At 33.3% G+C, this 14,826-nt stretch overlaps 1 protein-coding gene across 1 annotated transcript in view; it reads right to left on the bottom strand.

The window, feature by feature from the left end:
- The window catches only part of LOC148953453 (cytochrome P450 3A8-like), a 97,153-nt gene that overhangs the window by 33,266 nt on the left and 49,061 nt on the right, over positions 1-14,826 (bottom strand). Inside the window, exons 5-7 of the mRNA XM_089088542.1 lie at positions 12,489-12,653; positions 1,478-1,578; positions 547-678 (exon numbers count right to left, since the gene is read on the bottom strand). Coding sequence (XP_088944668.1) covers positions 547-678; positions 1,478-1,578; positions 12,489-12,653 — 398 coding nt within the window. The remainder of the gene's footprint in view (positions 1-546; positions 679-1,477; positions 1,579-12,488; positions 12,654-14,826) is intronic.

The raw sequence follows: 14,826 nt of genomic DNA on the forward strand, positions 1-14,826 counted from the left end.
CGCTGCAAACACTCTCTACCCCTCAGCTAGATCCTTCTACTTTACGATCATCCTACTCTCCGGTCTGTTAGTGATAGGTTTGAGATAGCATCTATGATTGTCTTCTACTAGTACTTAAACTGACTCCTTCTCTATAGCTTTCTCGTATTGTGCCCCAAATTTTCCAACTAACAAGACAGACTCAAAGGCAAACAACTGGATCCAGTTATTTTGGGGCTGGCAAGCCAAGAACAGAGTACTTGAACAACAGCTTCATATGACGTCTCGCTTGAATCTGAAATGATAAACCTGAGGAAGTTATCCCTTAAAGTTTTTCTTGTTTACTTTTTCAAAAGAAGAGTCAATAGTGAGAGAGAACCTTGATAAAAGACATGTAGCAAACCAAATAATTAGTTTTATCTGGCACCATAAATTTAGGGATAGGGGATATGACAAAAATCAATATAATAATAGCACTACTAGCTTAAATATTTGTACGACTAAATAGTTCAGGACAAAAAATGAAATAAGAAAAGAACAAAACAAAGGGATAATATGTTTGAATACCTTGATGGATCAAATTTCCAAGGGTCAGGCCATATTTTTGGATCATGATGAATACCAAATACGTTTATCTCAATAACAGTGTCACGAGGTAACTTATATGGTCCTAGCTGTGCCTCGTCTACCGTAACCTCACTGAAAAGGCAATTAAAAGTAATTAGAATATAATATAAGAAACACATAACAGTTTTAACCCCAATAAATGTATTATAGAAATAAATAGCTTTATTTTTAAGCATCTGTGTTTTTACATATACTCCATTGCATTCCCTTCTAAACAGGGGCTTAGTGGTGTAGATTTATCCTAAATGTATTTTTTACTCTAACATTTTCGACATGTGTTTATAATATATGTAAAAAGGGATACTCTCGTTTTCGACTCGTGTTTTCTGTCGATGTAACAAAATAACATATTTTAGCAACCAAATCAAAAACAGCTTCATTGAAACCTTATGAATTACCTATGCTCAGACTTAAATTATGAACACTCATATAAATGGGTGAAGTGACAGACTAACAGTAAATAGTTGAAACTGGACTTCTACATTGGACTTTTTGAGGATTAAAAACAACCTTTTCTGTAGTTGAATCCATCCTTCTACACGAATTTGGAACACAGTAAGCCAAAATATTTGAAGTTTAAATATTCAAAAGTTTAGGTAAATTCCTTTATTTTTATGCGATCAATTTTACGTAAGTAAGCTTTGGCAAAACATAACATATAACAAAAAATGAGAGGAATACAAAGCAGATACAGAATAATAAGTGAAGTGAAAGAGCGAAGAAGAGAAAACAATAGATAAGCAAAGATAGAGAGAGTGGGAGAGACAGAGAGAAATAAGAGAGAGAGAAAGTGATAGGAGAGAAAGAGAAGAGAGCCAGACAGACATAAAAAGGGGAAGGGATAGAGGTTGACTAGATAAGGAAAACACACCGTCTAAAGCTTGGTGATGGTGGAAAAATTCTTAGTGCCTCATTAATAACTTGATCCAAATATTTGATATGATGAATTCGGCCAAGATCTACTTTTCCATCCTAGAAAGAGGACATGAAATTATTGTGACGAAAATTATTACGAGGAAATGAAAAAAACACTGTAAGGACTATAAGGATATTGATGTTATAAAATAATGATTAACTACCAGGAAGTATCCACATGGGAGGGGTTATGATTACTAGACTTATCCAACTGCCAATCTAAGAATAGGGGAAAATATTATATTATTCTTTATTTTTGTTTTAAAGCAAGGTTTTAAAGCAAGGGTAGGTTCAAAAGCTCCTCTGAAAAGTAGAGGAGGTCGGGATTGACCCTTAATGATTTTTTTAAATGGTATATCTTCAAATATGTTGGTATTTCTGTGGTTTTGACTTCACTATACAATGCGCATCTGTTAAGACTAGTGTTGTTTTGTTTTTTTTGTGTGTTTTTTTAATTTTCCGAAACCGCCCCTACCCACAGGGTTGGAGTGGAAAACTTTAGTATTGATTAAAAAACTGTGCTAAAATATTGATTTGAATTGTTTTGTTTTTTCAAATATTTCAAAGTTTCTTATGACTTTGAAAAACTTTCGATCACTTTTAACTCTTAAAAACTGAACTAGAACTTCCAATTTCCAATCAAATGAGCCCTCTCTGAAGTTTATAGGAGAATTCCTTCCATAACTGCTATATATGCCTCCCGGGTATAAATTATGATTAATTAGTATATATATTTATTATAAATAATGATTAATTAGTTATAAAACGAATTATATTACAAATATTATGTTTGTACAACTTGTGTCGACCCCGGAGTTTTCGTTTTCTGACCTTTGAACTTTTTTTTTTAACAAAATGGCTAGCTCAAAATTTTTATCTGATATATATTGTGTAAAAAGGGCGTAGAGGGGGGGGGTTAGTTGCCCTTTGATCACTTTTGACTCTTAAAAGCTGGACTAGAACTTCCAATTTCCAATCAAATGAGCCCTCTCTGAAGTTTATACGAGCATCCCTTCCTGCCCCCAGGCCCTGTGGTGTTTTATCGACACCAGAGTTTTGTTATTTAACCTTTCAACAATTTTTAACAAAATAGTATTTTTAAACCTTGCATATAAAGCACCTCTGGGGGCAAAATAATAAAAAAAATTGAAGCTGTATGAGATTTATTCAATCATTTATGTTTGCACCGGTTATCTTTATGTTTGTAATATAGTTAATTTTAATTTCTGTTCGTTCGGGGTTTCGTTTATTACTTTAATACTAATTCCTGGTCTTTTTAAGTTTTATCTATAATATGAATGAATTTCTGTTGGTCCTGAGTTCAATATGGCTCTTTACTTTTCTTAGAAAACTTATTTTTATGCAAGGTTTTTTTAAATTAATAATAATAAAACATTGAATCCTTATGAGCTTTGCTGCAGACAACTTAATTACATGCCTCTGATAAATCAAACGTGATTTTTTCACGCAACAACTTTCAATTTCCAATCTAATGAGCCCTCTCTGAAGTTTATACGAGCATTCCTTCCATAAGAACCATATATGCCTCCAGGGCAAAACTTATAATCCTTGCCCCTGAAGACTGTAGGGGACTATCCTGCTAAAACATATAATTTCCAGAACATTCAACTACGTTGAACAAAATGGCTATAACAAAATTTTGATTGGATGTGTTTGGGGAAATGGCTGGCGTGGAAGGAGTGTCATTTGCCATAGAATCACTTTCGACTATTAAAAAGGGAACTAGTCATTTAAATTTGTAATCGAATGAGCTCTTTCTGAAGTTTCTACGACAATGTTGTCTATACAAAACCTTATATGCCCCCAGGGCACAACTTACAACTCTTGCCCTGAGGTCTCTGGGGGAGTGGTCATCCTCAAAGACCTAATTTCCAGAACTAAAAAATACATTTAATAAAATGACTATCTCAAAATTTTGATTGGATGTGTTTGGGGAAAAGGTGGGCGTGAGAGGGGGGTTAGTTGCCCTCAAATCACTTTCGACTATTAAAACGGGCACAAGCCCTTTGAATTTGCAATCAAATGAGCCTTTTTTGAAGTTTCTACGACAACTCCTTCTATAAAAACCTTATATGCCCCCAGGGTATAACTTAAAACCCTCACCTTGAGGGTTGTGGGGGAGTGACCTCCTTGATAACACATTTTCTATCAGGAAATCAACTACGCTAAACAAAATGGCTATCTCAAAATTTTGATTGGATGTGTTTGGGGGAATGACGGGCGGGGGGGGGGGGGGTTAGTTGCGCTAAAATCACTTCTGAATTTTTAAAAGGGCACTAGCCCTTTAACTTTCCAATCGAATGAGCCTTTTTTGAAGTTTCTATGAAAACACCTTCTATAAAAACCATATATGCCCCCAGGGCATAACTTAAAACCCTTGCACTGAGGTTTTTGGGGGAGTGTCCTCCTCAAAAATATATTTTCTATCTGGAAATCCACTACGCTGAATAAAATGCTATTTCAAAATTTTAATTGGATGTGTTTGGGGGAATGATGGGCGTGGGGGGGCTAGTTACCCTCCAATCAATTTAGACTATTAAAAAGGACACTAGAACTCTCGATTTTTAATCGAATGAGCCCTCTTTGAAGGATCTACGACGGCCCCTTTCATATGAAGTGCCTCTGGGGAAAAAAATAATAATAATAAATAATAAAACATTAGAGGCGTAAGGTCTTTGCTATAGGCAACGCTACAGCGTTGCCTCTGATTCATCATATTGGTGCTGACACAAATGTTTGGGATAGTTGAGCTGCTAATCGCAAAAAGAGAACATGTCACGGTTAGTGCCAAAATGCAACTTTACCAAAAAGAAGAATTTGAACGTTACTTTAAATAAATGTAATCAATTCTATTAAATTTCAATTCTGAATCTAAATGATCGCTACTGAAACCAAATCTGATTTTCAATACAGTAAGAGAAGCTACATTGTCTGAATAGGCTAAGAGGCGAAAGTTGGCAGATGCAAATAGACCGGATATATATATATATATATATATATATATATATATATATATATATATATATATATATATATATATATATATATATATATATATATATATATATAAATTACTTTTTTCCTTTTTCTTTAGAGAGATACTCTAATATCAGTTAAGTATTTATCAGCAACAGACTTTCAAGTGTGCTAAAGCACTAAAATAAATTTAATTGTATATATACTTATATATATATATAAGAATGAATATATATATACATATATATATATATATATATATATATATGTATATATATATTCATTCTTATATATATATATATAAGTATATATACAATGAAAAAGGTTGTCCCCTCCTCAACGCCTTGGTCTTTACGCTAAAGTTTTCTATTGTTATAAAAAATAAAGTTGTGAGAAAAAGTCAAACTTTAGCGTAAAGAGCGAGGCGTTGAGGAGGGGACAGCCCCTTTCATATAAGTAATAATTTCTGTTCGTTTTAAGTTTTAATTTCACTCCTTACTTTCAGTTAAAAAGAAATTTGTTTTTTCAATTTAATTTCTGAACGTTTTTGAATTAACGCAGGTTTTGATTTCGGTTCACTGCACATGAATAATTAAAACGAAATTTGCAAATTAACTTAATTTTTTTTGCTAAATTTCTTTCTTGAAAATTGTTTAATTTTATTTACAAACGTTTTTATTAGCAATAAATATACGTAACTTACGAATTAACTTACGTAACAAACTTCTATATTCGTATATTTTTATTACGTATATGGGGGGGGGGGGTCCACCCCCAAGTCAATACCTAGCTCTTTATGCTAAAGTTTGAGTTTGTTTCCAATTATTTAAGATTGATCCCTTAATCACAAATTCCGTTAATCAGAATAAATAGCTCTTATGAAAGTACTAAAACAAATTTACCGTAAAGAACGATGTATTGACTAGGGGGCGAACACAATCATATACGGAATAATTTCTGTTTGCTTTATGTTTTGATGTTGAAAAGTTTTCAGTTCAAAAGTTTTTCAGTTGAATTTTTTTTATTTTATTTAATTTCTGATCATTTTTCTAAATAATGCTGGGAAATCCTGCGCCCTTTCATAGCAATATACTTTCCCCCATTAAAACTTCCTCCATTGAAAGATCCTCCCACGTATACCCCGATCCAGCCCCACCTACCAAACTCCAATTTTTTTGGTCATTCAAAAAGGGCACTAAAACTTTTAATTTCCGTTCGAATGAACCCTCTCACAATATTCTAGGACTAAAGAATCGTTATGATCACCCTTGGAAAAAAAAATTCGAGAAAATTTCTTGAAAGATATTCAGCAAGGATGGAATCGTCCGGTGGGTATCTTCCAGGTGGATGTATGGGGGTTCTGTTATGCTTTTTCGTGAGAGGAGGTTTGTTTAGCAAAATTTTGTGCGGGAGAGGGAATTTTCCATGGAGGAAAGCTTTATTTCCTGGCATCATTTGAAAAACGATCAGAAATTAAATATAAGAAACAAATTGTTTCAATTGAAAGTAAGAAGCAACAGTAAAACTTAAAACGAACATAAATTATTCTGTATATCAGAGGGGTTTCCCCCTTCTCAATGCCTCGCACTTTATGGTAAAGTTGGAATTTTTGTCCCGAACCCTTAAGAATGATTCCTGAAACACAAGGGCCACTAAATTAAAAGCATTTTTTAAAGTTCTAAGAAAACTAGCTTAAAGAGTGAGGTATTGAGGAGGGGACAACCCCCCTGATATACGGAATAATTTCTTTTAGTTTCAAGTTTTATTGTTGCTTCTTACTTTAAGTTGAAAATGTCTTTTTTTGCATTTAATACCAAACTTGAAGAGAAGACAAAACTCAGGGGGTCCGTCCAAGCTCGTATTTGCTTGAATATAGACCTAGCTGTTTACTTTTCTTTGAAAAACTATTTTCTTGATTTGGTTTCAATTAACTAAACGAAACATCGGGCAGGAAATAAATTTTAAGAAAGCTTGCTAAAAAATTCTATTATCGAATTCTTGACGTTTTTTAAGGGAAATATGGTTCGATTTCGTCTTTATGAGGCGGTTTTGTGAAAACTTTAAGATACGAAAAAAAAGATTCTGCTTAGTTAAGAGGAAGGTAATTTGTAACATTTGATATATTTTGATATATTTATATATATAAAATATATATAAATATATATATATATATATATATATATAATATATATTTACTCTCCTTTCTTTTAACGTGGCAATACCTGCGGATTTAAGGAGGAAGGAGTATGGAATTTTGCTCTCTTTACTTGGCCCTTTTTTGGAGGAGTCCCAAATTTTTTCTTCTATTTTTCTTATGCATAAGACCTGTCTTGGCCCAAAGAATAAAGGATATAAGTTTTGAGCCGACCAGGGAAAATTATTTGGATCCCCGTTTTTTGAGCCCCGTTTCAGAATTCGACAGATTCTGATTGTACTTCTGCCGTATAAACGATCATTTTTTTTTTTTAAAGTGATTTTGCCTCTTGTTTGTTTTATGTGATGACATTTGATGACAGAAGCTTGTTTGTTTAATGAGTTGCTGAAGAGAGAATTACTTACTCAGATAACGTTAACTTTTGATTAACTTTATTAATCAAATTATTTGATTAGCCTCTCATATTATTTGATTATTATTTAAGTATTATTAAAATTATTTAAATTATTATTTAAATTATTATTTAAATTATTTGATTAACTTTATATTAACGTTTGATTAACTTTATTTTTCATGAAATTATGCATGAACTGAAAATATTCACGAGCAGGAATTATTTGTTATGTTTGGGCAGTAGGCTACTCCTTACGCAGTAGGCTACTCCCTACTCCTACTCCTCCAAATGTGGGAGGATCTTTCCATGAAGGAAGTTTTCATGGGGGAAGGGACATTGCTATGAAGGGGGCGCCGGATTTCCCAGCATTATTTAAAAAAAAATCAGAAATTAAATCTATAAAAAACAAGTTTTTCAACTGAAAGTAAGCAGCAAAGCTGTGGAGTCGGTCCACTTTACCACTAATTCCAACACTGCTTCCGCCTCCTGAAACATTAAACATAATTGCCCCGACTCCGAAAATTTTCTGCAAATATTATTTGATTAGCCTCTCATAACACGATTTTCACACACCTTTGCTATAGAAGGAAGGAAAACAACTGTGGCTTGGCTGATTTGGTCAAAATTGTTATTCGAAATATAAAATATATAATATAAAATATATATATATAAATATATAATATAATATAAAATATATATAAATATATAAAATATATTTGAAATTTTTTTTTCTCCTTCCTAAACATTATCTTTTTTCTTAGGCAATGCATACTGAAGTTGAATCCAGTCAGATTCTACATTTAATGAATTTCGAATGCTTTGCGGTATATTCTCAAACGCTGTCTCATTAATTTAAAAGAATTATATGACAAAATGGACTAAAATAATCATGGTGATGGATAAAGATAAAAACTGTACCGCTGCAGTCGCTATAGCCGAAAAGTCTGGAAGTCTTGAGTGCTCCTCCTTCAAAAAAACAAGGAAAATTGCTTTTTTGAATGGGTAGCAGTAGTGTCCCCGTGTTTCCTTTTTTCATGAACGCTGACAGGCTTCCGCAAGCTAATTGCTTAAGAATTTTTTAGCGTTCTTCAAGAGTTCCTTTAGGTTAGGAGCTTAGCTTACATGAGCTTAATTTGCACTTTAAGAATTTGTCAAGCATAGAAAAGAATATTCAAAGCCGTCTTTAGCCACTCTTCTCGAAACCTTGTGTCGTTTTTCAAAGTATTTACAGAATTTTAGTACCCACATTCCCACATTTTCACGATTTTAGTTCCCCCAGCTCCCACATTAAGAATCATAGTTCTCACAGGATTTTCAGAATTTTATGTAATTCGCTATGACCCTTCAGTATTTTTTTTTTATCCAGAAGCCTAAACGATAAAATGTAAATTCCCATCCCTTTCAACTGCATCTATTCTTATTAGAACGTAAACTTTAACCGAAAAAGTTCGATCAAGTAAAATTAGCCTAGGTTAGTAATAGTGGCCTACAACAAGTGAAATTGACAGTCGAAGAATTCATAAAAAGCAACAAAAGCACGAAGAACAGTAGGGAAATCTTTTTGTAAGACAGTGGATATAACTTTGAATGAATTCTTCGAACCTATGTCCAAGGGCCGTCTTCAGCAAGACGAAAATATATAAAAGAAGAAAGACTCACAACAACCTGGGACCGATCAAATTTTTTTTTTTTCAAAGCAGTCCCAGCATCCTTTCTTCAGCGAACTCAAACCACGACTGATATAAAATGAGGTAAAACAAGGCGATTCAATGAAATGAAAGAAAAATAATTTAAAAACACTTTCTTATTGCTAATCCAGGCTATTTGGCAGCTAACCTCAAAGGTTTTTTTGTGACCGGTTCTGTGTTAATGTCTATTGTTTTTTTTTTAATATTTTGTAAGATCATTTTTAATTAAATTTGTGTATAGAGTATATAGTGTGTATTCACCCAAGTCCCTATTTAAGGAAATATTATTATTAATCTTAAGTCTGATTTAAATTGCTTCTCGGACTACCTGTTTTATTCCTAGGTCATTACTAATAAGGGCTAGATTCACCAAAAAGTATATTGTGGCTAGGATTTTCAAATACATGGCTACCTAAAGCAGAATCAAATGGAGCAGTAGAAATATTAGGAATTAGAGCTTTGACAATATCATTCTTATACTGTTGAATACGTTTCTCTAAATTTTGGTGGGTTCTACTTACATAGTATTTGCCACAATCGCATGCCATTTGATAGACCCCTTTTCGGCGAGTAGCTGGGGTTTTATCTTTACTAGAATTTAGGAAATTAATGATTTTGAAATTATTGGCAAATACTACATACAGATTATTTTGTGTGCAAACTTTTTTAAGATTTATAGTGATTTTTGGGATTTAGGGAAGGTAAATTATGTTTGTGGGCTTATCATAAATCTCACATGGTAAATTATCATTAATTTTACGGGAGTGTCTTTTCAGTCTACAGTTAATTACACTATTAATAAATAAAATAGGATACCCATTTCCGAAAAGTATGTCCCTGATAAAGTTTAGTTCAGCTGTGATGTGGGAATCAGAACAAATGTTTTGGGCACGATCAACGAGAGAAATTACGACAGCTCTTTTAACTTGGGGGTGGGGTGGTTTGACTTAAAATGTAAATACCTATTATTTTGTGTTGGTTTTCTATAAATAGTAAAATTGAGTTTATCAAAGCTACGAACAATTAACACATCTAGGAATGGGATTTTATTTGCTCTTTCGATTTCTAAAGTAAACTGTAAATTTCTATCATATGTATTAAGGTGATCTAAAAAACCCATAAGTTCATTTAATTCCATAGTGAAATCACGTCATCCATGTAACGTCCCCAAAAGATATGTTTAAAAAAATACGAATCTAATGCCCAATTTTCAATATGTTCCACATAAATATTTACCAGTAACCCGGAGAAGGACGCGCCCACCGCTTGGACATAGGGCCGAAATATTCATTCAAATTTATATCCACTGTCTTACAAAAATTTGTAAGATAGTGGATATATCCCTATTGTTCTTCGTGCTTTTGTTGCTTGTTATGGAAAGGCAGTGTGATCTTCGTCGCAATTTTAAAATTCATAACGTTTACTCAGTATTTGGAAATAATTTTTTAATAGAATTTGATCAGGGACATTTCCAGTTTAACGGCGTCCCAACCGATTTTAGTTAAATTAAATAAAAAAAATAAGTTTTTTTAACTGAAAGTAAGGAACGACGTTAAAACTTAAAACGAACAGAAATTATTCCGTATATGAAGGGGGCTGTCCCCTCCTCAACGCCTCGCTCTTTACGCCAAAGTTTTTTTTTATTGTTTAAAAAATAGATTTGTGAGAAAGTCAAACTTTAGCGTAAAGAGCAAGGCGTTGAGGAGGGGACAGCCCCCTTCATATACGGAATAATTTCCGTTCGTTTTAAGTTTTAACGTCGTTCCTTACTTTCAGTTAAAAAACTTGTTTTTTTTATTTAATTTTTGAACGTTTTTGAATTAATGCAGGTTTTGATTTTGGCTCACCGTACATGAATAATTAAAACAAAATTTGCATATTATATTTGGTTAAATGGCTTTCTCGAAACTTGTTTAATTTTATTTACGAACGTTTTTATTAGTAATAAATATACGTAACTTAGAATTAACTTACGTAACGAACTTCTATATTCATAAATTTTTAACACGTATATTAGGGGGTTCGCCCCCTAGTCAATACCCTGCTCTTTAATCTATAGTTCGAATTTTTTTCCATTTCTTTAAAAATGACCTCTTAATCACAATCAGTTGATCAGTTGAAAAACTTGTTTTTTTTTATTTAATTCCTGATCTTTTTCTTTAATAATGCTGGGAAATCCGGCGCCCCCTTCATAGCCATGTCCCTGCCCCCCTGCAAACTTCCGTCATGGAACGTTCCTTCCCTCTCGCCCCCGACCCGCGCCTTCCCACACCTCCCAGAAAAAATCTCCTCTTAAAAAGTATGTATACTTCCCAATAACCAATACTATATGTTAACATTGAGTGAAGTTCATAACTTTCAGCCCTCCCCCTGGGGACTTTGGGGGATCAAGTCATCCTAAAAGACATTTTTATCATATTTTCGACCATGCTGAACAAGATGGCTATCTCAAAATTTTGATCGGGTGACTTTGGGAAAAAAATGAGCGTGGGAGGGGGCCTAGTTGCCCTCCATTTTTTTTGGTAACTTAAAAAGGGCACTAGAACTTTTAATTTCCGTTCCAATGAGCCCTCCCACGATATTCTAGTACCTCTGGGTCAATACGATCACCCCTGGGAAAAAAAAAAAAAAAATAAAAAATAACACATAAACACGCACCCGTGATCTTTCTTCTGGCAAAAAATACCAAATTTCACAATTTTGCATATAGGTGGTTAAAACCTATACAGGTTTGTTCTCTTATACGGTAAATGTGATGGTAGGAATTTTATCAAGATTCCATGATTTTTAGAGGGTCTTTCCCCCTTTTTTCTAAAATCAACCAAATTTTCTCAGGCACGTAACTTTTGATGGGTAAGATTAAACTTAATGAAACTTATATATTTGAAATCAGAATTAAAATCTGATTCTTTTTATGTATCTATTGGTATCAAAATTCCGTTTTTTAGAGTTTCAGTTACCATTGAGCCGGGTCGCTCCTTACTTACAGTTCGTTACCACGAACTGTTTGATATTTTGTTTAAAAACGCATCCGTGATCTTTCTTCGGGAAAAAAGAAAACAACAAAATTCCACATTTTTGCAGATAGGAGCTTGAAACTTCTATAGTAGGGTTCTCTTATACGCTGAATCTGATGGTGTGATTTTCATTAAAGTTCTATGTTTTTTAGGGGGTGTTTTTTCTTTTTTGAAAAATAAGGCAAATTTTTTCAGACGCGCAATTTTTGATGGGTAAAATTAAACTTGGGGAAACTTATATATTTTAGATCAGCATAAAAATCTGATTCTTTTGATGTACCTATTGGTATTAAAATTCCGTTTTTAGATTTTCGATTACTATTGAGCCGGGTCGCTCCTTACTTACAGTTTTTTTTACCACGAACTGTTTTATATTCTGGTTTCATTTTTAGGTTGGTTTTAGCCTGACTGATTAAAATTAGTATTATATTTATATTCACAAAAGAAAATAGAAAACTTGATAATCTTTAACCTTTTTGAAAAATTTTGTTTTGTTTAGTCTACATTCCCTGACACTACGTGAAAAAGTTTTTATATTAAAAAATGTACTTGTCTATTGATTAATGCATAATGCGTGTGGACATTCTGTCAACATTTATTATTAAAGTTTTCCCCTCTTAAAAATAGCTTTTATTTTATGTTAACCATAAGTATGTATATCAGTAAAATTTATATGCATACTTTCGTTAGATAACTAGAAAATAATATATACTTACAGGAAAAAACTCTCTAATTTCCTCATAAAGTTTTTCTTGTATATCTGGAAATAACGCAAGACAGTAGGTTGTATAGGCCAAGGCGTTTGAAGTTGTCTCATAGCCTCCAAGAAGAACAAATATTGAGCTAGCAATGACATGGTTGTCCGATAGGTAGAACGTTAGCTGAAAAAATAAATGTTGTTATGAACTTTGCAACAGAACTACGTTTACGAGCATTTAGTTATATCTGACTTAAGAACATATAGAAATACATAAAAAAATTACAGATTAAAGTTTTTTTACTATGACTTATCAATACTGCCTTGTTTTAGCAATGCTAAATAGTTAATAGTTATAAAGATAATAGTTCAAAGATAAATGCCCTTTTTGAAAGAGTTATCCAATGGTTTGATGTAAATTATCTTGTCTTAAATGTCGGGAAGTAATTTTTTCTCATTTTCTCCTGAGTTTCAAAGGCTTGCCCTGACTTAAATGAAATACACGTGTCAAGAGGTTCTCTCAGTAGACCTAGGGCTCGTTACGTTCGATTCCTAGGCATCTTACTCGACGAAAATCTTTCCTTCAAGCATCATATTGACCTGATTAAAATGAAAGTCTCCAGGAGTCTTAGAATCCGTAGAAAGCTCAAACACATATTTCCAGGGTTGATTCTTAGAATCTTGCTCTACAGCCTAGTTCAGTCTTATGTTTCATATTGTTTTGTTATTTGGATGTCAAATTTTCCCACGTCTCTGATGCAACTTTCAAAACTTTATGATAAAGCAAGGACTCTTATTAAGGAAACCAACCGATCTTCACTTTAAACCCTTACTTGATTTGAAATCTCTCTATTTTCTTTCTTGTTCTTCTTTCATCTTTTTACAGTTGCACGGCCATCTTTCTGCTGCTCTATGTAATAATATATCTTTTGTTTCTGATCAATCGACTTATCTTCTCCGCACTTCCAGCAATTTACAGATTCTTCATACTCCATCAGTGAGGTCTGACTTTGACCCTCTGACAACATGCAACAGGATATGGAACACTCTCCCTGTGTCTGCACGATGCTGCCACTGGTTTGGTATGTTCAAAAATTATGTTAGAGATTTTCAAGCTAGTAATTAAGGTTTTTTGTCGGTTTCCCTTGGAGTTGATGTCTCTGGATTGAGTTGGATATTTATTTGATGGATTTTTTTTTCAAAGGTGGGATGTCAAATAGTGCGGATATGGTTGACTCTATCGTTTCTCTGATTCACGACTCTATACTCGTTCAGTATTCGACTAAGTTTGATGAGATTGAAAACAAACAACGGGCTCTCCAAAACGCGAACCTAGCCCTGGAAAATAGGGTTGAACAGCTTGAAACCTGTCTTGATGATATAGAGCAGGAAAAATGACAGAATTAGCTCGTATTTTATGGTGTTGACCATTGTGGGGGTCTTCCCATCTCTGAGTGTGTATTGAATGTGATTACAGATAAAATGCAAATTTTCTGATTTTTCTTCGACCGCAATAGTTTCTGTATTTAAATTTCGAGCAAATTTTACTGATTCAGACACCATTGTAAATACAAAAAAGCGTCGTGGGCCTGTGTTGGTTGCGTTCAAGTCTGCTGAAATTGCAAGAAAAGTGTTTGCATGTAAGTCAAAGCTTGCGCGGTCGAGAATTTTTGTCACCGAGTACCAAATATCAAAAAAGAAGCAGATTCTTGACTTGGCTAATAGTAAGCATGGAAACAGTGAGGTCTGACTTTGACCCTCTGACAACTTGCAACAGGATTTGGAACACGCTCCCTGTGTCTGCACGATGCTGCCACTCGTTTGGTATGTTCAAAAATTATGTCAGAGATTTTCAAGCTAGTAATTAAGATTTTTGTTTCGGTTTCCCTTGGAGTTGATGTCTCTGGATTGAGTTGGATGGATTTATTTGATGGATGATTTATTTTTTTTATTTTTATAATTTTTTTTTGGATTTTGTTTGTTTTCTGAAAAGGAATTTATGTCACCGAGTACCTAAAATTAAAAAAGAAGCAGATTCTTGACTTGGCTAAGAGTAAGCTTGGAAACAGAAATGTTTGGTCGAATAACGGGATGATTTTTGGAAAAAAATCCATATAATAACCATATAAAAATTCATATAATTTTGTGTTGTTGAATTACTTGTATGCTTGTTTTCCCTTTTGTATTTTATAGCCAAAGTTTCAGTTCCTTTCATGTTTTTTTTTTCTTTTCTTCTCTCTTTCTTTTTCCTTCTTCTTTCTGCCTATCAGTATGTTTTTTTCTGTTTTTTTTTTTTCGTAAAGGTAGTCACCCTCTTCAATGAGTGGGAATATAAATGATGACCCTTTGAATGAATT

The sequence above is a fragment of the Artemia sp. Qi Xiang Cuo genome, chromosome 4 (genome assembly GCF_049724085.1).
Source record: "Artemia sp. Qi Xiang Cuo chromosome 4, ASM4972408v1, whole genome shotgun sequence".
NCBI classification, from domain to species: Eukaryota; Metazoa; Arthropoda; class Branchiopoda; order Anostraca; family Artemiidae; genus Artemia; species Artemia sp. Qi Xiang Cuo.